General features: G+C 54.2%; 3 protein-coding genes across 3 annotated transcripts; 1 reads left to right on the forward strand and 2 right to left on the reverse strand.

Annotated features, from left to right (window-relative positions):
- Positions 1 to 2,603: 2,603 nt before the first annotated feature.
- LOC112398406 (protein SET-like) lies at positions 2,604 to 7,009 on the reverse strand. Its single transcript, XM_024742922.1, is given in 2 exon segments — positions 2,604 to 3,649; positions 3,652 to 7,009. Coding segments are annotated over 2 exon segments (717 nt in total). The 5' UTR covers positions 4,139 to 7,009; the 3' UTR covers positions 2,604 to 3,419.
- Positions 7,010 to 7,814: 805 nt separating this feature from the next.
- On the forward strand, positions 7,815 to 15,281 carry XYLT2 (xylosyltransferase 2; the record flags this gene model as incomplete). Its single annotated transcript, XM_024744512.1, is given in 12 exon segments — positions 7,815 to 7,982; positions 8,105 to 8,285; positions 8,288 to 8,491; positions 8,772 to 8,947; positions 9,248 to 9,450; positions 9,897 to 9,977; positions 10,180 to 10,396; positions 10,481 to 10,657; positions 10,929 to 11,191; positions 11,479 to 11,674; positions 12,236 to 12,569; positions 14,099 to 15,281. Coding segments are annotated over 12 exon segments (2,523 nt in total), but the record flags the coding sequence as incomplete, so codon positions are not given.
- A 5,754-nt stretch (positions 15,282 to 21,035) lies between these two features.
- MRPL27 (mitochondrial ribosomal protein L27) lies at positions 21,036 to 25,983 on the reverse strand. The gene is made up of 4 exons (XM_024746200.1): positions 25,916 to 25,983; positions 23,699 to 23,830; positions 23,218 to 23,285; positions 21,036 to 21,476 (listed from the first exon to the last, which is right to left on the reverse strand). The coding sequence occupies exons 1-4, from the start codon at positions 25,953 to 25,955 to the stop codon at positions 21,270 to 21,272; spliced, it is 447 nt and encodes a 148-aa protein (XP_024601968.1). The 5' UTR covers positions 25,956 to 25,983; the 3' UTR covers positions 21,036 to 21,269.
- Between the last annotated feature and the right edge of the window lie 41 nt (positions 25,984 to 26,024).

Genomic DNA, 26,024 nt, shown 5'->3' on the forward strand with positions numbered 1-26,024 from the left:
CCTGGGGGTGGAACTCAGTGTGGCAACTGAGGAGAGGGAGAGTGACCCCGAGGGAGAGAACTGGAGTGTCCCTGAGACGTGGCTTCCTCAGCCAAGGGTCTGAAGAACCTGGATGGGTCTTCAGGAGAGGATGGCAGGGGAATTGAGCTGCTGAGGGGGCCCCAGGACATTAGGGAACTGGGGACTCGCCCCCTCTGACTCTAAGGGAATGGGGACAGCAGCAGCTGGTTTAGCAGAACCCCAGGCCCTGGAGTAGGGGTAAACCCCGCTTAATCCCCAGGTCCTTGCTCTGAGGGTCTCACTCACTCATGACTGATGTGGTTTCAGCTGGAGGCCCAGACATGCCTTCCCCAGTGTGGTCAGGAGGGTACAGTGGTGTCTGAGACCATCGTGGAAGGTTGGCGAGGATAGGCCAAACCCTGGCCCTAAGCTGTGGGCCAGATGACAGGGCTTCCCTGCCCCCACCCCTTGGTTCTCGAGCCTCTAGGGCTTTGAGTCAGACACTCTGCTTGCCCCGTCCTCTTGGGCCTCTCCACCTCGCAGGGTGAAGGCCAAGGGAGCCCTGATGTCCTCTTCCCCTTCCTGCATGTGGGCAGTCTGGAAGGCCTGGTGTGGAGACTGGGAGAATTGCTGCTTTCGCCTATTTTGGGGAGAACCAAGAGACTAGGATGGTGAAGGGAGCTGGGACAGAGTCACATGAGACCATAACTCCAAAAGGAGCTGAGGTTGGGGTTGGGGGAGGCTGGCACTGTGACATCCGAAGGGTGTGAGCTTGTTCTTTGTGGTCCAGTAAGCAGCAGGAAGGGGAAGAGAGTGTATGAAGATTTTTTGGGCAGATGAGACATTCTAAGATGGAAAGGGCTGCCAAGGAGTTAGGGACCCTCTGACCCTGGAATATGTGAGCAGAGGCCAGTGAGCGCTCTGGCGAGGGGCATGGCAGAGCATCAGAGGCTTCCCAGAGACAAATCTCTGGATGGGATGAGAGATTGTCCAGGCCTCAAGGCCCTTGCTGCCCTACCTCCAGCCTGGGGTGGAGAACTGGTGCAGCAGAGTGCTTGGGATCCTGCCTCCCCACCTCCTCGTCCAGCTTCCTAGCAGAACCTGATAGGGGAATCCCTGGACTAGAATGGGGAAAAGATCCTTGATGACCTAAAGGCTGTGTAGTCCAAGCAGCCCTTGGGGCTTGGACCCCTTCAGCAGCCACCTCAGTTGGACCATGCCACTTCACCATCCTGTGTCCTATTCCAGCATTGCTACTGGTAAGTGGTGTGACCCCTGGCAAATCGCCTAACCTCTTTTTCATCCTCATCAGTGTCCGCGCCCCAAGGATGGGGGCAATAATAGCACCTCCCTCGTTGGGTGATACCTGTGAAGTATTTGCAGGAGTTGCTGGCCCATGCTAAAGCATCAGTAAATAACTCTTATTATTATTTCAGTACTGCATAGTGGTAACAGGGATTCATTCAGTCAGTCAGTCATTCAACAAATATTTATTAAGTCCTCCTTCATACCAGGCACTGTGCTAATACTGGGGATACAGAAATAAATATAACAGACGAGGTCTCAGCCCTCGTGGGCAGACAGGGAGAGACTGACAGTGAAAAGGAAACAATAACAAGAGGGCTGGTTTAGATAGGTGGTTGGGGAAGGCTTCTGCAGGAATTGGCCTGTGAGTTGAAAGACCCAGTCAGCCTGGGGAAGAGGTAGGCGGAGTTCAGGAAGAAGGCCCTGAGGAGAATGGGCTTAGCTGGGTGCCTTCAAGGAATGGAAAGGAGGGTGTGGTGCGATCCCTGGAAGAAGGTTCAAGAGTTAGCCCAGGGCACATCCTAGAGACCGCAGTGAGGGGCTGGGGTTTTATTCTAAGTGGCTCTAAACTAAAGGGGTCTAAGCAGCGATGGGTGAGATGTGCATTTAAGAGGCACACTCTGCCCATCTGTGAGGGCTAGACTGGAGACCAGAGATGGCCATTAACATCCAAAGAGCCATTTTATGGTTTTCAAAGCTTTTACAAACATTGTCTCACCGTTCACTTTATGTACACATTTAGTTTTATTGTAACAAAGCAACTTGTACACTTTTTTTTTTAATTTATTTTTGCTGTGTTGGGTTTTCGTTTCTGTGCGAGGGCTTTCTCTAGTTGCAGCAAGCGGGGGCCACTCTTCATCGCGGTGCGGGGGCCTCTCACTATCGCAGCCTCTCTTGTTGCGGAGCACAGGCTCCAGACGCGCAGGCTCAGTAGTTGTGGCTCACGGGCCCGGTTGCTCCGCGGTATGTGGGATCTTCCCAGACCAGGGCTCAAACCCGTGTCCCCTGCATTGGCAGGCAGATTCTCAACCACTGTGCCACCAAGAAAGCCCGCAACCTGTACACTTTTAACGTTTGAAACCGAGCATCATCTTTCCTTTCCAGTGAAACAAAAAGAAAAATTTAAAAATAAACAGGAACAGGGCTTCCCTGGTGGCGTAGTGGTTGGGGGTCCACCTGCCGATGCGGGGGACGCGGGTTCGTGCCCCGGTCCGGGAGGATCCCGCATGCCGAGGAGCGGCTGGGCCCGTGAGCCATGGCCGCTGAGCCTGCACATCCGGAGCCTGTGCTCCGCGACGGGAGAGGCCACGGCGGTGGAGAGGCCCGCATACCAAAAATAAATAAATAAATAAATAAACAGGAACAAAATTACAATAGAGAATGTCAATTGCAAATAAGATCCTACAGGTTCTGCTGATTCTCCCATCCAGTGGCAGGGCTCAAGTCATCATTAGGAGAGAATTTTATTTTAAAAGTGTCATCTTAAACTGCAAGGATGTCCGTTAAACATCACAATGAAACATGCCAAAGGAGAAGCCATGTTGTCAAAATGCCCACTTAAGCCACCCAAACATCTCAAACCCACCCTTTGCTGACCTTCTATAACCCCATTTTTTAAAGTTTTTTTTTCCTTTTTTTAAGCAAGAGAAAGTAGACAGATACATGTTGGTAAATGCTAACTGTCCATATTCACATAGAGACACAGTGTAATCTCTGAGCCCAATATACAGAGAAAGGAGGAAAAAAGCTAGAATTCTATGCACTACTACATAGGGGCCTAGCACCCTCCAGCTTCCAGCAGAGCTAAGGGAGCAGAAGGTTTTTCTTTTTTCCCACAGAGCATGGTAGTGTTGATTCCATAAAGTTTTTGTTGAGACAGGAAGGGATAAAAATGAATTTGGAACAGAAAGGGGTAGAGATTCTTTTCCCACTGAATTCTGCTCAAGGTATTTCCCCCCAAAATAAGTTGTGAGCCATGGTATAAAGGAGAAAAGAGACCTCAGAAACAGGGCAACTGAGCACAAGAGGAGAAGGAGGAAAAAAAAAAGACTGCAACTTGCTCCCAGGGACTGGAGAAAATTAAAAAAGGAAAGTTGGAATCCACCAGTGTTCCATTAGTCATCTTCTCCTTCATCTTCCTCTCCTTCCTCCCCCTCATCTTCATCTTCTTCACCTTCATCCTCATCCCCTTCTGCATCAATATCTTCCAGTCCTTCTTCCTCTTCATCATCATCATCTTCTCCTTCCCCTTCCTCGTCATCCGTGTCCGGAACCAAGTAGTACTGTGATGGATTTGGCCAAATATCATCTTTGATGACCTCTCCTAACTCATCTGCACCTTTTGGGATTTCCATTTGATTTCAGTGGACTTTGAAGATGGATCGCCACTCTCATTCAGATGAAATTCTTTGGAGAGAACTTTATTTTCAAAGTAAGGGTTTTCATCAAAATAAACATCTATTCTGTAACCTGATTTAATACCTTCAAATTCTGTCACTTCGACTCTTGTCAAATAACGCAGCGCCTCTTCATCCTCCTCCCCGAGCAGTGCAGACACTTGTGGGGGGTTGACAAATGTTGTTGCCTCCAAATTTGGGATTTTGACGATCAATTCTGACCTCTTCTGAAAAAATGGTTGGCGGAGTTTGTTATATTTCTGTCCTACGTTCAAAATCTCCTCGCTGGCTTGTTCGTTAGGTCTGTCTATTTCATTTTGTACTTCATCAATCTGTTCAGTTGCTTCTTGCTGTTCTTTTTGGAGGGGAGGCGGCGGCGGGCGGGCAGGCCGCTCAGCTCCCTCACTCATGCTCCGCGCTCCAGCTCGCTGCTCCATCCCTCACCGCTTACTTTAAACGCTCTGAGAAGTCCAAGGTGGTGGGGTGTGGGATAAGCATTGCTGTATTCTCTGTCTCCATGGCCCAGAGAAGGATTCCAAGGAGAAGCTGCAGAGCTAGGAAATGTCAGAGGACTTTGAATTCCTCCTCAGTGGGGAGAGGGGGCCTCGGAGGCCAGACTGCCTCCAGGCAGGTGTCTCAGGGCCAGTCCCCATCCTCAGTAATTAGAGGGGACTCTGACCTCAGGGGCGACCGGGGTCGGCTCCTCTGGGGGCACAAATATGGGCCCTGCTGCTGCACATATAGACATTCTTGGGGTGTTTATATGTGGTGGGGGCTGGCTGCCCACCAGGAGCCCCCCTCCCAGTTCTCACTGCGGCCTTCTGGTCTCCCAACCCCCTCTGGGATTGTTCTTCTCAGGGTCAGCCAGTTCCCTGCTGCAGTGCAGGGCGCCAACATGCCCATCTCCTCCCACATCCTATCCCCCACCACAGCGAGCCTGGCCCTGTGCCCTGCCGCCCTGACCAGCTTCCTCACTCGCTGATACTGACTTCCGTCTTGAGAACCCACAGCTCCTCTGCCATCTCCACCCACCTAAGCTTGAGAATGTCTTCCTCTGACCACTGTGTGGCCAGGTCCGACATCACCAGGTTGATGTATGCCCAGTTCAGTGGGGCTGCAGCCACCTTTCCTGAGGGCTTTCCAGTCCAGGGTGCCCTCCCCAATGTGGGTAACAGATTGGGATCTGCTGCCCCCCCTCACCTGCCCTCCCCTTTGCAGATATCTCTTCTCAGATGGAGATAGACACCCCTGGCTCTCACTGGGCACCTCCCAAGAGGGCTGGTTGGGGTGCCAGGGTAGGGGTGGGGCCCTGGCCCTAAGGCAGTTGCCGTGCTCTGACAGAGGAGGAGAGGGAGGTCCTAGGGAGGGGAGGGACAGGGAAGACTCAAACCGATGGTCCAAAGTATCTGAAGGCCTTTGCTTCTCTCCTAACTTCACTTTTGTCTCTTTCCTATTCTCCTTCCGTTAATAATAATAGTAAGGATGACAGCATTTACTGAATGCTGAGCCTATGCCAAGAGCTTTTCATTCATTCACTCATTCATAAATTCATTGATTCAACAAATATTTATTGAGGGAATTCCCTGGTGGTCCATTGGTTAGGACTCTGCACTTCCACTGCTGAGGGCACGGGTTTGATCCCTGGTAGGGGAGCTAGGATCCCACAAGCTGCACGGCACGGCCAAAAACTTTTTAAAAAGAAAATATACATATATATATATATCGTGTCTCCCATTGCCAGACATTCTTCTGGGCTCTAGGAATACATCACTGAACAAAACAACAAACAGCTTTGTCCTCATGGACATTACATTCTTGTAAGGGGAGAGACACGGGATAACACAATATACATTTATACATGTAAATACATTATAGGATGAGAGAAGGTAATAAGTGCTATGGGAGCAACAAAGTGGAGGCTGAGGGAGAGCTGGAGTTAAATACAGTGGACAGGGTGGCCTTCCTGAGAAGATGCCATCTGAGCAAGGAATTGGAGGCAGGGGCTGTGGGTACATCTAGAGGAGAGCATTCCAGGCACAGGGGACAGTGAATCCAGGTGGGACGGAGGGACGCTGAGAAGGCCATCGAGGCTGGAGGAGAGTGAGCCTGAGAGGGTGGTGGATGAGGTCAGGAAGGGTGAGCAGAGGTGGGGGGGCCAGACACAGCTCGCGTAGCCTTCGTAGGTTCACGGGCTTTGTCCTCAGAGGGGGACCATGGGTGGTCTCAAGCAGAGGAGTGGGGACCTGGGACCTGTTTCAAAGGAAACACTGGCTGCTGTGATGAGAGTGGGCTACAGGAGGCCAGAGTAAGAGCAGGGGGCTTCCAGGCAGGGGTGGTAACGATGGAGGCAGTGAGAAGCGGTCCACTTCTGGATGTACTTTGAAGGGAGCCCCGACAGGAGGTACTGATGCTGGAGTGTGAGGGAAACAAGAGTGGAAGTGACGCTCCTAAGTTTTTGGCCTGAGGGACTTGAAGGATGGAGAGGTCATTAACTGACACGGGGAAGACTGAAGAAGGAGCCTACTGGGGGAGGATCAGAAGTTCGCTTTTGGATCTGTGGGTTGACAGGTCTAGCAAGCTCCCAAGGGAGGCATCAAGGAGGCCGACAGTTAGACATTTGAAGGTTCAAGGGAGCGCCCCAGACCAGAGAGAGAAATCTGGGAGTGGATGGAGTTAGGAGACTGAATGAGGTCACCTGGGGACCTAGGACAAGGCAAGGCCCCAGGGTGGCCTTGGGAGATAAGGAAGGGTCGGCCAAGAAGACTGATAAGGAGTGGCCACACCAAGGAAACACCAGGAGGGCATCCTGGAAGCGGAGGGAGGGGGGTGCTTCGGAGGCTGTGGTCCAGTGAGTCTTGTTGCTGGAAGGCCAGGCCAGAAGAGGACTTGCACAGAGAGTGTTGAGAGAGCCAGGGGACAGCTGGTGGCGCCACCTTTCTAGCTGCACTACCTCATGCTCTATCTCATCGGACACTCACACTTCCCTCCTGTATTTTAAAGCGGAGGGAACCTGCTCAGAGAAGGTAGGTGACTGGGGGGGAGTGGCAGAGCTGGCCAGGGAGCTCTGGTGACTTCAGAGTAGCCAAACAGTGCCTTTCACTCCTCCATCCTTTCCGTGTTTCATCCACCTGACACCAGCCAGACATCCTATGCGCCAGCTACTCCCCCGGGCACTGGGGTAATGGGGCTGAAATGACAGCCTCTCCCCAAGGGGTGGGGTTGGTTGGGTAGAAGAACGTCCCACCCTGGGGCACACGGGATGGCTTCACACAAGGAGACTCAGGGCTGGATCTTGAAGGATGGATGGGATTTGGTCAGGCAGGGAAGTGGGGGGGGGGGTGTCACAAAAGGGGGACAGGGAGAGCTGGGAAGAGGGTGGGTATACGCACTTTCGAGTGTGACCGGACCATTACGGAAGTGCCTGGGTTTGACAAGAGGCTGTAGGAGCCAGGAAGCAGGGGTGGAGATATTGAGGCCAGCATTCAGCTTTCCCTTCGAGAGAGACCCTGCCACAAGGAGCAGTGAGTTGCCAGCCTGCAGCTGCAGGGGCCTTCAGGCTCTGCCTCAGCCGTCCAGCCATGGCCAGGCACCTCCTGGGCCACCCCCAGCAGTGGTACCGCGGCTCCCATCTCTAGGCCGTCTTTGCCCTGGAGCTTCCCACTAGGTGGTCGAGGCCCTCTCCAAGCCGAGCTGTCGTCTGAAGCTCTTCCTTCCCCCTCTTTGCACAGGTGTCAGGCCGGCTTGGCTATCTGAAGGCTTGCCCTGCTGCTTCCTGCTCCTGCTTCCTCATCTTCCAGAGTGTGACCCCCCCACCCCCCGGTGAATCCCTTGCACTCTGACTCTCTCTTGGTCTCTGCTTCCCAGAGAACCTGACCAGTAACGGGGTCTCAGATTCCACCTCTGTCCTCCCCACCAGGCAAGACCCCTTTGCTCTGTTGTGGCCTCAGCACTCCCACGCAGGAATACTGTAGTCAGTAGAATGCTCTCCTTCTGAAGAGCACCGTCTCCTCCCAGTCGGGCCCAGGTGGGAGTGCTAGGTGGACGCTCTTGTCTGCAGGGTCTCTGCATGTTTCTCTTAGGATATATGTGGATATTCGTTTTCATAGTTGCTGAAAAAGAAAGTGTTGTCTGAATCCAAAGCGCAAGAGAGATTCAGTGCCCTGTGATCTGTGCGATTGTGGGGACGCGGGCGCGACGGTGCCTTCGGGGAGGGCGACATTTCCTCCGCTGGCTGGTCAGGGAGGCCTCCCAGCAGAAGTGCTCTTTGTGCAGAGTCCTCAGGCAAGCAGTACTTTTCTAGATCAAGGGTGGCAGGGGCTTCCAGGCCTGAGGCCCAGCAGGAAGCTGAAGGAGCTGGAGGAGAGTGACTGTCCCAGTGACTTGTGTCCGCCTATCTTTTACAGAAAGGAAGGCAGAAGAAGCCACGGCCGCTAGACCCCGGTGAGGGCTCCAAGGACACAGACAGTTCAGCTGGGCGGCGGGGCGGCGCGGGCAGAAAGCATGGGCGCTGGCGGGGCCGTGCTGAGAGCCCCGGCATGCCCGTGGCCAAGGTGGTACGGGCAGTAACCAGCCGGCACAGAACCAGCAAGACACAGGGAGTGTGGAGGGCGCCCCCCAGCCCACAGACAACAGCTTCACGCCCAAGTGCGAGATCGTGGGCAAGGATGCTCTGTCAGCACTGGCCCGGGCCAGCTCCAAGCAGTGCCAGCAGGAGATTGCCAACGTGGTGTGCCTGCACCAGGCCGGGAGCCTCATGCCCAAGGCTGTGCCCCGGCACTGCCAGCGGGCTGGTAAGAGACAGGCATGGGCAGAGAGGTGGCAGCCCGGGAGGGGCCGTGGCAGGGATCCTCACCTCCATTTCTCAGGGATGAAAGCTCAGAGGGGCTCACCTTGCTGCCCAGGTTGGGTGACGAGTGTACTAAGTGGCTGAGGTGGAGCTGGGGCCTAGGAGCAGTGGGCTCTAAGTGCAGGGCTCCTCCTTTGGAAGGCAGGCAGCCCCCTCTTCCCGTCTTGTCTCCACCCTGTGACCTGGGGCCAGACCTCACCGACGCCCCTGTTCTCTACTCTCAGGGAAGATGAGCCCCGGCATCCAGTGGGACGACGTTCGGGCCCAGCAGCCTGTGGATGGCCCCCCAGTACGAATCGCCTACATGCTGGTGGTCCACGGCCGCGCCATCCGCCAGCTGAAGCGTCTCCTCAAGGCTGTCTACCACGAGCAGCACTTCTTCTACATCCACGTGGACAAGGTACGTACTGTGTCCGGGGAGACCAAGGGCATCTGTGTAAGTAGAGCAGAGACTCAGCAGGTCATAGACAGACAGTGTCTCTGACCTGCTCGGGTGGCCCAGAGATAGGGGAACAGGAAATTGGGGGAGCAGCCAGCACCAGGTGACGTGGCTGCTTCAGAGCTGGAGCCCTGGCCTATGCTCTCTCCATTCTGTGACACTTGTACTCTGCTCTGGGGTGGGGCGGAGTGGGAAGGTTGTAATGCTGGGGATCCATCTTCTACTGCTGAGTGTCCGCCGCCACCTCCCCACTTCCCACAGCGCTCCAGCTACCTGCACCGAGAGGTGGTAGCGCTGGCCCGGCAGTATGATAACGTGCGGGTGACGCCCTGGCGCATGGTCACCATCTGGGGCGGGGCCAGCCTGCTGAGGATGTATCTGCGGAGCATGCAGGACCTGCTGGAGGTGCCCGACTGGGCCTGGGACTTCTTCATCAACCTCAGTGCCACTGACTACCCGACCAGGTGTGGGGTGGTGCTATGAGCCCTGCAGATGGGAGGGGGGCACGTCGAGGCACTCGGGGTTCAAGGGTCCTGATGGACTCCTTCCCTCCCCCAAGCCTCATTCTGGGATCTGCATAGCTCAGACATGGTCCCTTGGCCCCAGCAATGTTTTAGAGGAGGAGCTGGTGAAAGATGATGTGAGGATTGAGAGTGACAAGAGGTGGGGAGGAGGAGGACCCAGAGGTCTGTACTGGGGGTCATGGGTCAGACAGCAAGGGGTGGAAGAAGGATGGGGTGGTCTTCCTCAGGGGCCTCAGATGCCCACCACCCCAGAGCATCGACCTGGAGTAGGTCGCTTGGTCAGGACGACTCTCAGTGAGAAAGGAAGGGGCCAAGGAGTAAAGTCACTCTGGGCCAGTGACTGAGCCACTCTCACACACGCTCCCCACATCCCATTTCCACTCCAGGACCAACGAGGAGCTGGTAGCTTTCCTGTCCAAGAACCGGGACAAGAATTTCCTCAAGTCGCATGGCCGGGACAACTCCAGGTGAGGAGCCGGGGGAGGAGGCCCTGGTCCTGGGGTCTTGCCACAAGCCCTCCCACACAGGGGGGCTGGCTCTGCAGCCCCAGCCTTGGGTTGCAAAACCTCCAAACCAATCACAGATGAAGGAGCGCTAGTTCCTGGAAGGATGACGGCCTGGATCCCACTCTGCAAAACCCTCAGCCACGGGCCCATCTGCCTCCCACAGGTTCATCAAGAAACAGGGCCTGGACCGGCTCTTCCACGAGTGCGATTCGCACATGTGGCGTCTGGGTGAGCGGCAGATCCCAGCGGGCATCGTGGTGGATGGCGGCTCTGACTGGTTCGTGCTGACGCGCAGCTTTGTGGAGTATGTGGTGTACACGGACGACCCACTTGTGGCCCAGCTGCGTCAGTTCTACACGTACACGCTGCTCCCAGCCGAGGTGGGTGGCCGGGCCCGCACCCAGGCCAAGAGCGCGCGCGGCGGGTGCCCCAGCTCACCCTCCACCCTGCCTTGTCACCCGCAGTCCTTCTTCCACACGGTGCTGGAGAACAGCCCAGCCTGCGAGAGCCTCGTGGACAACAACCTGCGGGTCACCAACTGGAACCGCAAGCTGGGCTGCAAGTGCCAGTACAAGCACATCGTGGACTGGTGCGGCTGCTCCCCCAACGACTTCAAGCCGCAGGACTTCCTACGGCTGCAGGTGCTTCCCTGTGGCCCCCAAGCTCTGCCCCTTGATAGGGCCTCACCCCAGCTTTCGCCAGGTGCTTTCCAGCCAGAAATGATCCACGGTGGTCCAACCAGAGAATCTGGGGGCCCCTCGCTGGGAGCAGCCCTCAGGGGTCGGGGGCTACACTGGCAGCAGGAAAGGCCCTGGGAGGCTGATCTCCAGGCAGTGCCGGGAAGGGCGGCTCCCCTGCTGTGTTCTCTGGGACCTCCAGACCCCTTCACCCTCCTTGCCTCTCTCGCTCCAGCAAGTCTCCAGACCCACCTTCTTCGCCCGGAAGTTTGAGTCGACTGTGAACCAGGAGGTATTGGAAATCCTGGACTTCCACCTATATGGCAGCTACCCGCCCGGCACTCCAGCCCTCAAGGCCTACTGGGAGAACACCTATGACGTGGCCGATGGCCCCAGTGGGCTCAGTGATGTCATGCTCACTGCTTACACCGCTTTCGCCCGCCTCAGCCTGCGCCACGCCGCCACCGCTGCGTCCCCGCTGGCCAACCCACTCTGCAGGTGAGACCTCCTTCTGACATTTTGCAGACCCCCAGTGTGTAGTGCCCTACGAGGAGGCCAATCAGAAAGAGACAGCCCCTGCCGCCAGGGAGCCCCCAGTCTGAGGCAGGGAAAAACGCAAACAAAACAAAGGGGGCAAAAGCCAGGCACATTGGATCTGGGGGTATGAGATCTGGGGCAAAGAAAGCACCTGGGGATGGGAAACCCCAGAGCCCCCTCCCTGGGACTCCAGGCCAAGCCAGGTGTGCTGATGGCATCTCCCTTTCTCCCTGCTGGAACCTTCTTAGGTTTGAGCCCAGGGGCTTGCCGTCCAGCGTGCACCTGTATTTCTATGACGACCATTTCCAGGGCTACTTGGTGATGCAGGCGGTGCAGCCCTCAGCCCAGGGGCCGGCAGAGACGCTTGAGATGTGGCTGATGCCCCAGGGGTCGCTGAAGCTGTTGGGGCGCAGTGACCAGGCCAGCCGGCTCCAGAGTTTGGAGGTGGGACAGGTCCTCCCCTTGCCTTCTCCTGTCCCCCAGCAAGACTCGGGGTAGTGGGGAGAGAGGGACAGACACTAAGGGAGGGCTAAGGACTGGGTTAGGCCTTTCAGAAATGGATTCACGGGTCTTCTTTCCCAGTGATGGCAGCCTTGGGGTGCACAGAGGACATGCAGTCAGCAGGGAGGGGCTTTGGTTCCACTACAGTGCAAGCCCAGTCTTCTAAACTCCAGGGATTTTCTGCTAAAGGGACTTGGACATTCCAGTCGGGCCAGAAGATTAGGCTTTTGAGGGTCTCCTTAGCGTGGGGGTGGTCTCTGGGCAGGGCTTCGAACCTCATCTCTGTCTTACTGCCCCCAAAACTTCAGAGCAGGTCAGAACAGGAGCCTAGAATGAATCTCAGAGCTTAGTAAAGAAATCCTAGTCTGAGCCCATCGTTTTGCAGATAGGGAAACAGGACCAGAAAGAGACAGTGACTGGCCTGAGGTCACATAGGAATGAGAGGTAGCAGCAGGTAGAGAGGACTTTACCCCGGCTCCTGCCCAGCTGCCTCCTTTGCTACAGGTTGGCACCGAGTGGGACCCCAAAGAGCGTCTTTTCCGGAATTTTGGGGGGTTGCTGGGGCCGCTGGACGAGCCTGTGGCCATGCAGCGCTGGGCCCGAGGCCCCAACCTCACAGCCACTGTGGTGTGGATCGATCCCACCTATGTGGTGGCTACATCTTACGACATCGTGGTAGACGCGGAAACCGAGGTCACGCAGTACAAGCCCCCACTGAGCCGGCCGCTGCGGCCAGGGGCCTGGACTGTTCGACTGCTTCAGTTCTGGGAACCCCTGGGTGAGACCCGCTTCCTCGTGCTGCCCTTGACCTTCAACCGCAAACTACCTCTCAGGAAAGGTAAGGATCTAGTTCCCAAATGATGCCCAGGAGCCAGGCCGAATAGGATTTGCCAGACAGGTGACCCCAAGAAGCTGACCATCAGAGTAGGGGAAGGGGACATGTTGTGGCCTTGATCATTCATCCGTAAGCATCCCAGGGCCCTGCAGTATGGTATGGTGCTTTGGAGGCAGACTTGGCTCTAGAACACAGCTCTGACACTTTAACTGGGCTTTTATCCTTGGCAAATTACTTGGCCTTCCTGAGCCTCAGTCTTATTACATGTAGAGTAAGAGTAATACAACTGTTAGAGACCTCCTGGGTGCATGGAACACAGATCCACTGAAACTAGCTTCAGTGAAAAAGGGGAAATTATTGGAAAAATGCAGAGCTCTCCCCCACGGAACCTAGGAAATGACTCAGGTCCCAGTGGGACCTAGAGGTGCTTTCTGTCTCTCTGGGGCCACCTTGTCCCTCATCCTGTGCTCTGTGTATCAGCCTCAGGCTCTGGTTTCTCAGTATATTGATACATGGCCTCTCAGTGCAACAGAGACTGACCAGGGCCTCTTGGTCTGCAAGTTCCACATTCTTAGGACAGCAAATCTGATTGGCCATCCTCCCAGTCCATTGGTAGCCAGGTGGGCAGGGTCACATGGCCCTCCACCCACTTGGCTAAGGATAAGAGAGCAGACTCTGAACACAGGCATAGGCTGCAGCTTCCTGCAAGGGGGCCCTAATACAAGTAACTACCCCCTGGGAGATATTAGGAATGAGTATGTGGGTAAAAGTGGCTGGTATATAGTAGGCGCTCAGTAAGTAGGTAGATGTTTCCTTCTTCCAGCCACATCCTATCACAGAGAAGGTGGGTCAGAGCAGAGGTAATCCAGAGGAGGACGGGGTGCTGGGGTGGGGCAGTGGCTGAGGCGGATCAGAACAGGCAAGCTGCGCCCTGCTCTCCTAGGACTCATAGCCTGATGGAGGAGACGGGGCAGGGGAGGCAAGCTTGACAGCAGGAGGGCACTGGAGCTGAGCCTCGAAGGAGCTGGATTTTTATAGACAGAGAAGGGTATTCTAAACTGAGGGGACAAAGTTAGCAGGTGTCTGGTGCGTGAGGGGAACAGAGGGTGGAGGGGAGTAGGATGGCAGGGGGTGGTGGGAAGGAAGGCTGGCAAAGTAAGAAGGGCGCCACAGCTGGAGGGCCTGAGTACTAGGCTTCTGAGGGCTCTGGGAACCACTAGAGGTGGTTGAGAAGGGGCATGGGTGACACAAACCAGACCATTACCAGAAAGTAACCTTACTTTCTAAGGTGCCTTGAACCCACTGTTTTATTTAACCCTCAAGTCAGGAATACAGGGATTACTGTCTTGATTTTATAAAACTAAGTGTTACGGGCACAGAAAATTCTGTGGATTAGCCCAGAGTCACCCAGCAAGATGCAACTCAGTGGTAGAGTTGGGACAGGAACTGGGGTGCCCAGACCTGACTCCCAGGGTCTGGCCTTCATGGAATCATTTGGGTGGGGCATGCTTACTCCTGCTCTGTACCCCCAGATGATGCCAGCTGGCTGCACGCTGGGCCACCCCACAACGAGTATATGGAGCAGAGTTTCCAGGGACTCAGCGGCATCCTGAACCTGCCTCAGCCAGAGCCCGCAGAGGAGGCTGCCCGGCTGCATGCGGAGCTCACAGGCCCTGCGCTGGAGGCCTGGACAGATGGGGAGCTGGGTGGCTTCTGGTCTGTGGCCGGACTGTGTGCCATGGGCCCCTCTACCTGTTCCTCCCTGGAGCTGTGCAGACTGACCAGCTGGAGCTCTGTGTTTCCCGACCCCAAATCAGAGCTGGGGCCTGTCAAAGCAGATGGACGACTCAGGTAGCAGGGTCCCAGCCAGCGCCTCCGGAGGACCCGGGGAATTGCACCTTACAGACGATGGAGGGATGTCCCCTTCATGTGCAAGAACCAGAGGCCCAGGCAGTAGACCCGTGTCAGCCATCAAGAACTGTAGATGGCAGGGAAGGTGGGCTTAGTATTTACCACCGCAAATGGCTCTGCTGGGGACCAGGATGTTGGCAGGAACGTGGGGTGAAGGGCTTCAGCTTCCACAGCCCACTCTTCCTCACCTTCCCCTCTAATTTTTTTTTTTTTTTTTTTTTTAAGAAAAATGGGTAGTCGGGGGATGAACTGGAAACAAAAGATGTGCAATAGGGCTCAGAGCAGCCCCAGGAAGTGGGCCATGGCTCTGGGGAGCAGGGGCCTGACGAGCCCATCTGCTGCTGCTCTGGAGGGGGCTGGGCCTGCCTCGCTCTCCAGGGCTTCATCCCCCAGCCTTGGCCTGTGCTGCTAACTGCTGAGGCTCTGCAGGGGTCCAAGTGCTATGCCAGGCTCTGAGGCCTGGAGAACAGGTGATTTAGGGGAGCACTGCAGAGCTGGAATCTAATGGGTCAGCCTCTCCTCTTATAGCCAGGGGACCATAGAAGAGGGGGTGGGGTTGGCTCTAGGGCTTTCCAGCATCCCCTGCCCCTTGATGGGAAAGCAGGGCACCAGGGCCTACTGAGACCATTGCGGAGTCTCCCAGGTACCCAGAACTGCAAGCAGGGCCTGGGGCGAGCCCTCATGAGCAGCATGGGAAGAAGACTCTGCCAAGGCTCTCAGAAGAACCTGGAGTAGCATTGTGCCTGAAGCTCAGTGTGAAGTCTGAAATATGCAACAGGAGAAATATATCTCTATCTCTCTCAACTGAGCCTCTGTGTTTTTCCTACTGGGTGTCAGACAGCCATCACTGTTGGGCCCTCTTCTCCTAAAAGTCTTGGCTGGTACTTTAGCAGAAGGTGGAGGTCTCATTCCCCCAGAGTGGGAACAGTTTAGAATCCATCAAAGAGCTAGAAGGGACACAAGAACCCATCTAATCCAGATCCCTCTTTTTCTGAGGGGTAAACAGCCCCGGAGAGGCTCAGAGACTTCCTAATTGTCACCCAGTGGGCCAGCAGGAGACAGTTCTTCAGAGTCCTGACACGGCACTTCCTCCCTTGCTGCCAGGCCAAGGCAGAGGCTTGCTTCTCCGTCTTTGGAGTCACCAGGGCCCATCCCGGAAGCCCTCACTGTTTCCTGCCCAGTTCTGAGTTACGGGGCAGCCCCAAGAACGGAGGCAGTCCCAGCCAGGGCCTGGTAGTTACCATTGCCCCATTTACGAACAGGAGCAGCGGCGGCATGGGTTCCTAGCCGCTGCCTTAGGACCTGGGGGGGCCATGTTGGAAAGGTTTGTCCAGCCTCCCTCCATTTCTCAAGCCCTTTCTCCCCTCCCACTTCTCTGCCATGGCTCAGTATCAGTCCTTCACACCTTAGTGTGGGAGAAAAGGTGAAGGCTTCTTAGACCTTTAAAATCACCCTATCAGCCAGTCACGCTGACCCGGTCAGCTCAGCTTGGGAAACAAAGGGCTGAGATCCAGCCCAGGCTGCCATGTGTCAAGTTTTTCAAGTTGCCAGGAGAGGGCACCCCTGACCACCAGTGGCAGCGTTGGCGTTTCGGTTTGTCCAGCCACTGTGCTGACCTTGCGTGGAGTATCTCATTTCATCCTCACAGCCCTTGAAGGCAGGCAATTTTATTATTTTCCTTTAGCACACCAGGAAACTGCAATGATGAACCCAAAGTCAAAGCTGTTGGTTGGTGGCTGCAGGCTTCAGGTGGAGGCAGGAGGACTCCACGCCACTCTGTCACTGCATTCTCCTGCTGTCCTAAGGCAGGTAACGAGGAAGGCGCTAACTGCAAGCACTCCAAGGAAATACTGTTTGGGTTCAAGGGCTGAGATGATTGCTTTTTTCTGGCTCCTATTTTATAGAACATCTGAAGTTCTAATCTGGTTCTCTAAGAGTTTTTTGTTTTGTTTTACATCAGCCTTTAGATCGATTAAAAAAAATTAATAACTGTGTTTAGCGTATCAGGCACAGGCAGTAAACATCAGAGCATTTAGACTCTGCTGACTAAGGATTCACAGACCAGCCAGCAGGTTTAACCCAGGCTGTGGCTATGCAGTTGCTGGGCTAGTACAACTGTTTCCAAAGTCTTATTTTTGGAACTTAGGTGGGACATGCCTTCTGTTTCAGCCCTGCCACTCCCATCCTACTACACCAGGTCCCAGTCACCTGCTGTGACCGTTTCGAGCTTAGCCCAGTGGATGGGGATCCAGACTGAGGGCTCTGAGTTAATTGCTCTGAGGTGGCAACCCAACACTGGTGTGGGTTCAGAGGTCCCTCGGGCAATTCTAATTTGCAGGCTGGCAGGAAAACTAAAGTCCAGCCCCAGCCCCACTGCTCTGGCCGGTTTGTCTTGGCCCCATGAGTCAGAAGCAATGTGGGACAAGGAGTAGGCTTCATGACTCCATCCTCTCCCCTGTCCAGGTCACTGAGGCAAGTGTGAGTGCAGCTCCTTGGACTGAATTCCTGGCCAACAGTGTCCCCCACCCTCATCTTTCTGTAGGGTTAGCTCAACCCAGAGGCTTGAGCGTTTTGAGGCTTTGAAATCCTCCCCTGGCTGGGCCCCTGGGGTCAAAATCGGAATAACAGCCAGGCGGAAGTGGGGTGGGGGCGTGCGGCCTGGGCCCCCAGAGCTGCCCAAGAATTCCTCTGAAAGGAGGGGAGGCGCCTGGGGAGAGAGGCTTTTGTATTTTGTGCCTGGTTTCCAGGACAACCAGGGGCACCTCAGTTCCCTTAGAGATGGGAGCAAAGACCAGAGGACAGTTGGCATTTGGAGCCCTGTCACCTGAGCTGATGGGAAGTGGCGTGGGAGCGGGGGTGCACAGTAGGGCTGGGAGGGGATCGGGACTGAGAGGTGCAGAGATCTGGGCGAGGTGGAGCTCTCCTGGCTGTCTTCTGGGTTTAGCAGAAGCCTAGCCTGTTCCCGCCAACCCCTTCTTCTGCAGGTTGTTGAGGGACCCTCGTGGCTGCCAGGCCTGCAGAGTGGAGTGCCATCTGTGGGACACTAGGTCCTGGCGTGGTACTGACCAGGACAAGCAGGGGCAGAAGCTGAGAATCTGGAGAGCTGCTCACAGATACCATGGCTCTGAATGAAGCTGCTCCTCTGGGCCAGGGATCCTGGGTTGAGGGTTGGCCCTGTGGGGATGGTGGGTGGGGCCGGCAGAGGGGGGAGCCCATCCTGTGGCTGTCTTCAAGGTCATTTAAGGCCGGTGCCCTTTCTTGGCACCGCTCTGCCACTGCTGTTCCCTGTGCAGAGATCACCGTGGAGAACAGCCTCCTAGGCATAGTTGTGGCCACTGGTTGAGTACCCATTGCTGTCCCAAGTTCAGAGTTGGGGCAGATACACACTTGGCCCCTCACCAGAGGCCCCAAGTCCAGCTTCTTCATCTACAGGGTCACCTAAAGCAAGCCCCTTGGGGAGAAGGCTGTGTTTGGCTAGTACATGAACCCTGAGGTCCCTTCCCTGCTGTGTTCTATGATGCTACAGTCTACGACAGCGGAAGAGAGTCGGCACCAGGAGTTTGACTTCCGACTCGAGCGCTCCCTCTCCTGCCTCCTCAGATCCAGTTTCGAAGGGTGTCTGCCCCGCCACAAGCCCCTTCTCCCCCCCGAGTGTGTCCCTCTGTAAACTCCCGTACACACATCACTCATCCCCTGGGCTGCAGGAAGACAGGACATAGCTGCTCGGTCCCCCCTCACAAATCTCTGCCACAGGGAACTGATGCCACAGCAGAACGGGAGCCGCCTGCCCCTGCTCCCCCTGCACGTCGAGCTGGTACTAGTCCCAGCTAGGTCATCCCTGCTCGACTTCCGGAGTGCAATTTCAATCTGGGGAGGTGAGATGGGTCTGTGCCTGCCAGGCCCAGGCTGAGCCTCTGATGCCTGCTGTCTCTGGTGGGGAGGAGCGTTTCATGCCGGTCTTTAACATGGCCATCCTGTTGTGCTGCTGTACCAGCGAAGCCCCAGGGCTGCCATGTCCTCTGCTCTCTGCTCAGTATGGAAGCAGCCTTCGGATCTACTCTATGGACCCGCATCTTCCAGTGTGGGTTCCCTCTGGACCAAGGAAGTAGTGTGGAAAGGGTTAGCAACATCCTGGCCAGCCTCCTCTCTGGCCATTGTGAAATAGGACCCAGTACTGGGAGCTGCTGGTGACGACAGTGGTCTTCCCAGCTCTCCAAGCAAGGCCCACAGGCTCCTAGCTCCCAGGGGAAAGCCCAGAGCCAACTTCTGTGGGTGGTGACTGCCATACTGTCAGTCCTCTTCCCAGGGACGGGGCACCACATGGGATGCTGGGTACAAAAATCAAAAGAAATCTTCAGACCTGCAGCCTCCCTAGGCTCCAACCCCAACTCTGAGCACCAGACAGAGGACGGAGAGGTGGGGACAGAAGGTGTTCTTTGACTCTCCCACAAGGGTCATCAGAGCTGGCTGCCAGATTGTGAAAGAATGAGCTAGTGGCCAGAAAGGGGTGGAATTTCTTTATACCCGAGTGCATTTCAGAAATGCTAAGGGTCTGGGCTTTGTGCCTTGGACTGGCGGAGGGAGAGAACAAGGTGGGGAGAGGACATGGGGACAAGAAAGGGTTTGGGCTCTGCTCTCTTGCTCGCTGACCCTAAACCCTGAGCTTCATTCTGAGTCATCCTTCATGATCCCCAGGACTGCTCCTCTCCCTGCTTCAGCACCATGGGATGCCCCACCGAGGTCCAGGCAGTGGAAAGGTGCTGCGAGTCGCAGGGGATGCAGGTGAGGGAGGACAGTGGGGGGAGAGGTGTGTGCCAGGGCCTAGTGTGGCTAGGGGAAGAAGGCGAGGAAGCCTAGAGAGACTCCTTGGAGAGAAGCGTGTGTTACCCTGATCTTAGGCTCATCCTGGTGGAAAGGGTCCAGATGGCAGCTGGAGAACGGCTGCGCAAGCCTGTCAGGCTCCCTTAGTCACAGGGCCATCCCCAGGGGGGTGAGGTATTGTGTGGGACTGTACAGCAGCTACCAGCTATCCCTATGGGAGCCAGCTTGCCTGCCCAGCTATGAAAGTGTTCAAACGGCCCGGCGGCCGCAGATGCACCAGCTGACTGCAAAGTGCTTCTGGCTCTGGGCCTGCAGAGAGGTAGGTCAACGTTCAGCCCTCCGAGCCTTGAGTGGGAGAACTGAGTTTTTTTCCTTATTACTTTTTTTTACTGTATGTAAATGCCTAATCAGAGCCTCTGGGACAAGGAAAGGACCACGGATGGCGAGCCCCAGGATTCGGCTAGAGGCCTCACTTCACCTCTTTGGGTAGAAAAAAGGATGGCAGACCCCAGTCCAGGGAAGTGATTTAGGCTGGGCAGAAGAGCTTCCATGGGGGTGAATGGGTAATGTCTTTGCTCTACCTCCCCCAGCTGCCATCCAGCTATGAGGAGGCCCTAAGGTCACTGCCTGCACTACCACCCAACCATGGCTCTGCTCACCCACCCCAGGAAGCAGCCACCTGCCTTCAGGGAAACACTATAGGAGGGAACACGCTCTTCCATCTCGCCCCTTCCCACTTCTCCAGGGGACTGGCGGGGACTGGCAGGGACAGCGCTGAGCCTATGGAGACGCTTCCAACAATCTCCCCGAGCTGGGCCTTGGTACAAAACCCTACGGGAAGGAAGCTAAAGTGAACCTCAACAGACCCTGGGCCACCTTTGCAGGAGGTGGGAAATCTGGGGTCACGCCCTGAGAATCAAGGTGACAAATTCAAGGCAGACCTCCAGAATTAGACTTCTCTGCCCTCAACCCCTGGAGCTCCTGCCTTCAGGACAAAGAAGAGTGCTTGGGAGGAAGGCACTAACTCTGCAAGCCCTCTCTGGGGCTGCAGCCAGCATCGCCTGCCTCCAACAGCCAGGACGTCTGTCCACCCCTGCTGAGACTTCCTTCCTCACCCTTGCACTCGAAGCCAAGCTTCTAAAGGTCTTGGCTTGACAATGAAGGCCTGCCCCCAGCCCACTCAGGGCCCAGACTGAGTACTCCTAAAGCCAGATTCCTTGCTGCAGTTTACAGTTTGAGATAAACTAAGAATCAGGAAAGAATGAGAGCTCGGTGTCTCTCTGGGTAACAGGAAGAAGCCCATCTGTCACCCATCCTGCCTCATCACTGGAAGGACCCTGGTATTCCAGGCCAGATGGGGCCTCTCCGCTCTGGACCCACAGAGGCAGGAAGGGGTCTGCCATGTGGCCATTTCTGGGGCTGCCGCCCCAGCTCCCTCTGAATGTGGCTCCAGGAGAGGAACATGACCACACTGGCTTCCTCTGTTGGCCCCTTGGTCGCCCCCCGCCCACTCTTCCCCAGTGACTTCTGTGGGATCCAGGAGGGGAAGGCGCAGGAACACCCTCAAGCACAAGCACTCCTCTTCCTTACCCTTTGGGGGATGGTGCTAAAGGGATCCCCTCCTCGAAATGAAGTCCCCTCTTCTCATTTCCTCACTGACAGGCCTCTTTCCTGCTTTGAGGCTCCCCCTTGTGTGCACTTGAGAACATGGATAACAGATCAGTAAGCCACTCCATCCAGGTTTGTCCCCAAAGAGCAGAGACTCACGACTCCGGCTAAACTTTATTTTTGGCCCCAGGTCAGGTCTCCCAAAGGGCTTCCCAGCCAGTCACTTCACAGTCTCCTGCAGTCACCACCAAGCAGACTTCTTCCTTGAGAGACCTGTCGTCACTCCAACCCTTGATGACGTCTGGTACCACCCTCTCCTGTCACCTGGGCTCCAGTCTCTGTCCAAAGGCCTCAACCAGGAGGTCAAAGCATAGCTACCAGTTTGAAGGTGCCCTCAGGCTTGGCAGGAACCACGTGGACAAAAGTCTTGTAGAGCACAGCCCCCTCGGGCAGCCTGGTGACCAGATCCACAGCCTCCGAGTTGCTGGGACTGGGCACGTAGACCTCCTTAGTGTAGCGGACTATCCCCTCCTCCAGAGCATACAGGTACTTCTTCTTCCCCAGCCCCACCTGCAACACACAGACCTGGTCAGCTGGACAGTCAGGGGGTCCATCCCAGAGTTCTAGGATAGACTTTTCACAAAGATTCAGGCCCTGGGGCCAGAGGGGAGGATTCAGAAAGCTCCATCTCAGGTTCCCTTTCCCACTGCTTGGTAATTACTCCATCACAAAGGCGGGAAAAGAAAACTCCAACAGCCAATCCTGGTGGTTACTCAGGGCTGATACCTGGACCCATATCTGTGCAGCTGGCCAGAAGCCACGCTGGACAGATGCCCAAACCAGGCCTGGGAAAATGTCTCTAACCACTGCTCCTGGGAGTCTGCTTCACTGAGGCTTAACACAACACTAGTCTGATACACATTTTCGTCTATACGGTGATCTGTAAAGTTTAGGCTCAACGCTATATGGATAAGGCATACACTAATTAAACAAGATGATATCAGCTAATACTTAGGTCACGCTTACTGTGTGTAAGCACTGTTCCAAGCCCTATTATATACATTAACTCACTCGATTCTCACCTTGTGAAGTAGGTACTATCGCTAACCCTGATGTTCAGGTGAGAAATATGAGCAAAGAGATTAAATAAACTGTGTATTACATATTCGTTTTCTTTATTTTTTAACTATACATGTCATAGCTTTTTTCTTTTAGAACTTGAGATTGCATGTGTGGCAATTTTTACCCAGTATTATTCGATATCTCTCTGATTAAACGAACAGACTGGTTCAAATCCCAGCACTACTACTTACTACTGTGTGATCTGGGCAAGTTAATTTACTTCACTGTATCTCACTTTTTTCATCTGCAAAATGGAGATAAATATTAACTATTTCATAGGGTCATCTTGAGGATTAAATGAGTTAATCATCAGAAAGAGCTTAGAATACTGCCCAGGTCACAACGTATTAGTCTTTATTATTGTTGCCATTATTTTATTAAGTCTGAAGAGTTAACACAGCCACATACTGCATGTCTCGAGTTCTAAAAAAATAAAGCTACTACACATACAATCAATTCACATACAAATTAGCATTTCTGAAATAATTATAGGTTACTATCAGTCTTTCTGTGCCTACTAAAATTGCCAAAAAAGAGGTAAGAAGGCAGGAGGAAATTGATTACAGAGGAAACTAATATTTTAAATAATGTAAAGAATATAGTACAGATCTGTGTTAAAGAACTTTCCTACCTCAGCAAGTAATACCAACTTGCTGAAACTGAAATCCCTGCCTGGTATGGACCTAATTTCTGGCCCACAAACTGAATTCTATTTTATTAAATTCAAGTTATCTTTCAGCCATCTAATAATACCTTTAATCAAAGGAGGAATTCTTAAAAATAAAAAATGAATAAATTGAAATTAGTTTCCCAAGATTAAAAAAATCTCTTAAATCACGAGAAATATCCTCTTCCAAGAACTGGGGGTTAGAAAGGGGACCCCAGAGAACCAAGCTGATGCTATTACCAAAGCAAAAAAGTGATTTGGGAGTCAAGCAGACCTGGTTCAAATCCTAGCTCTGTCACTACCCACCCCCCCTTCTAAGTTTCTGGCATCCTACCTGTAAAACACAGATGACACCTACCTACCCTAGCGATGGGGTAAGGAGGAAATGAGATGATGCAGGCCCAGGAATCAGCATGACACTGGCATCTGGCAAGCACCCAATAATTGCAACGGTTACAATTACTGTGCTCAGGAGCACGGAGAGGTGAAGAAAACACGGGAGGAGGGGACAGAGCAACTCACATGGGCACCTGGGTGCCAGCGGAAGTGGTGCTGAGTCGCGAGGATGTTGCCGGCATGAACATAGTGACCTAGAAGAGAAGTCCACATGTGTGCTACCTTTGGGCCCCCATGATGAGGCAACACAGCGAACTGCTAAGAAACCAGGGCAGCCCTCGCCTTCCTGGCCCAAATGCTACATACTAACTTCTACGCCTGCCCCTGGATAAGACCAACTCCCAGTCTGACACAAGGAGCCCCTGTCTCCCACCTGGCAGCCTCCTCTCCAGTCGCATGGCCAAAGTTCCCACCTATCTGCTCTTCCTCAGCCCCTCCACCCCGCCTCAGGTCGTATCTGTTTCTTCCATTTGGAACTAAATGTTCTGGTGAGCAAAATGGAGAGTACAGGACAGGGCACTTGTGTGGTTTGCCCGCTCTTCAAAGGAACGCCAGGACAGCAGGGTAGGGTGCTAAGTGGAAAGTGGAAGCCAGGTCAGACCCTTACCCTCCATTTTCTTGATGCCAAAGCGTTTGCCTGGTGACTTTCCACCGAGGTTCTTAGAGCTGCCGCCTGTCTTTTTGGATGCATATCTGACGGCAAGAGCTGTAGCCTGAGGGGGGCTCAGCAGGGCGGTAACTGCAGAGAGAACAGAAATGTTGTTCAAACAGAGCGGCTCCCCATCAGACTCTTTCTCTGCCTCAATGGGTCATTTGCTAAGCTGAGAGGTGGCAGGGGGCAGTGTCGGGGGCGGGGGTGAGGAAGATGGGTGAGCAGAACTTGACTTTATGGGTTTTCGGGGAGTGTCTGAGGTCCTTGGCCTTCCCCCACGACAGGGGATAAGTCATTCTTGTATTGTCCATGGTGTAAGCAAGCACTACATGAGCTGTCTGTGTGTGGCCTAGGGTTGAGGGGAGGGAGTAAAATATTATTGGAAAAAAAATAAACACCATGTGCCCTTGGTCCTTACACATCCAGTCCTATTAAAGAGAAACAAAACCACAGAAACAGAAGCCAGCAAGAGGACACCACAGAGCTGCCTGTTTCAGTCTCACTCACCATTATGCCCTCAAGGCTCAATGCACTGTGGAGGGGCCAGACCACAGAGCCCAGCAACAGGACACCCAGAGAGAGGCTCCTGCTTTGACCTCACCCACCACTTTCTTAGCCATCACCCATCCACTGCATATCAGATACTTGTAAACAAAAAGGGCAGCCTCTGTGAGGGTGACTCCCGCAGGCTCCTGTCCATTTCAGAAGGCTGGACCCTTTCTCTGTTCGGCAAGTCCATCAAGCACAGGTCCAACCAAGAAGACTGACACCCTGCCCTTGTTAATCTGACCTCTCCATACTCATTCCAAAGTGCTCAACGGTATTTATTTTAAAAGGGAAAGTGAACTAAAATTCATAATGACCAGGATGGAAGCCCTGTGCTATATGACAAGCCCAGGAATGGCATTCCCAGCATTCAGGTCTCCAGATACAGCTATGGTTAATCAGGGTCATGCCAGAGTCTTTACAGAAGGCTTGTGGGTCCTGCAATCTACAAGTTCAGGGTTCCTAAAACCTAGGTTTCTGAAGTTTTAATGAGAACAGAGACTACCTGCGGCAAAGGACCAGAGAAGAGGACTTACAGAGACAACATGTGAAATGACCAGCACCAGGATCTACCTACCTTTAAACACCTATTCATTTATTCACTCAATTTCAGGAACTGGACTTTGCTTTACCTAACTTAGCTCACTCACGAATCTTTGCCCTTCACCCTATTCCCCATCCTCCTCAAAGTAAATGATGCTACCACTTACACAGCTGCTCGGGCAGAAATCAAAGAGTCACTGCAGATTCCTTCCCTTTGCTGATCTCACATATCCAGTTCACCAGCAAGCTCTGTGGATCCTATTTCCAAAACGGATTTCAAATCCACCCATTTCCCTCCAAGTTCACTGACACTAACACCCTGACTAAATCATCTCTCCTCAGGGCTACTGTTACTGCTTCCCGTCTGGTTTCCTCATTTCCACTCCTACTCCCTTTAAATTCACATAAGAGCAATAGTTTGCTTCTCAAAATGGAAAATTGGGTCGAGTCATTCTCTTGCCCCTCACTCTCTTACAGAGCCAGGCCTCCGGTCATCCTTTAGGTCTTAACTTACATGTTACCTCCTCAGAGGGCTTCCCTGACCACCCAACCTAAAAAAAAGACACAGACACATTTTTCCCTTTCTGTCACAGTAGTTGCAACAATTCACAACTATTTCATTTACGTGCTTATCTATTAGAAGTAACCGTCCTGCGGGTAGAGACTATGTCTTCATCTTCTCTGCTGAGATCCTCAACACCTACCACAGTGTCTGGCACAAAGACCTCAATCTGTTGAATGAACAGATTAACTTTTCGCGCGCCTATGTGCCAAAAGCAGTAACCCATTTTTGTAGATAATGGGACTCAAACAAACCGAGACAGGGGAAGCGGAGAACCGTCACCCACCCCTAGGGAAGCTGTATTTGCACGCCTGGCAGGGAAAGGTCACGTGCTCCGCGCCCTAGCTGTCACACGACCAGTGACTACCGCCCCTCAAACCTCGTGGGCCCCGCACACTCCCCCCAGTCCCCTCCCGCCCCCAGGGTCTTCCGTGGGGAACGACCTCCAAGCCCCCAGATCCCTGCAACGTCTCCACTCCGCCTCCACCCCTCGCCCCGCGACCGCCACGGCGGCCGTTTACCAGCTGTCCGCGTCCTCTGCGACAGCACAGCTAACGCCATGTTGGCCTTGCACTCGCTTCCGGTCTGAGAGATCTGCTTCCGCTACCGGAGATCTATTTCCGGGTCCTG

Source organism: Neophocaena asiaeorientalis, unplaced genomic scaffold (assembly GCF_003031525.2).
Source record: "Neophocaena asiaeorientalis asiaeorientalis breed wild unplaced genomic scaffold, Neophocaena_asiaeorientalis_V1.1 scaffold1, whole genome shotgun sequence".
NCBI classification, from domain to species: domain Eukaryota; kingdom Metazoa; phylum Chordata; class Mammalia; order Artiodactyla; family Phocoenidae; genus Neophocaena; species Neophocaena asiaeorientalis.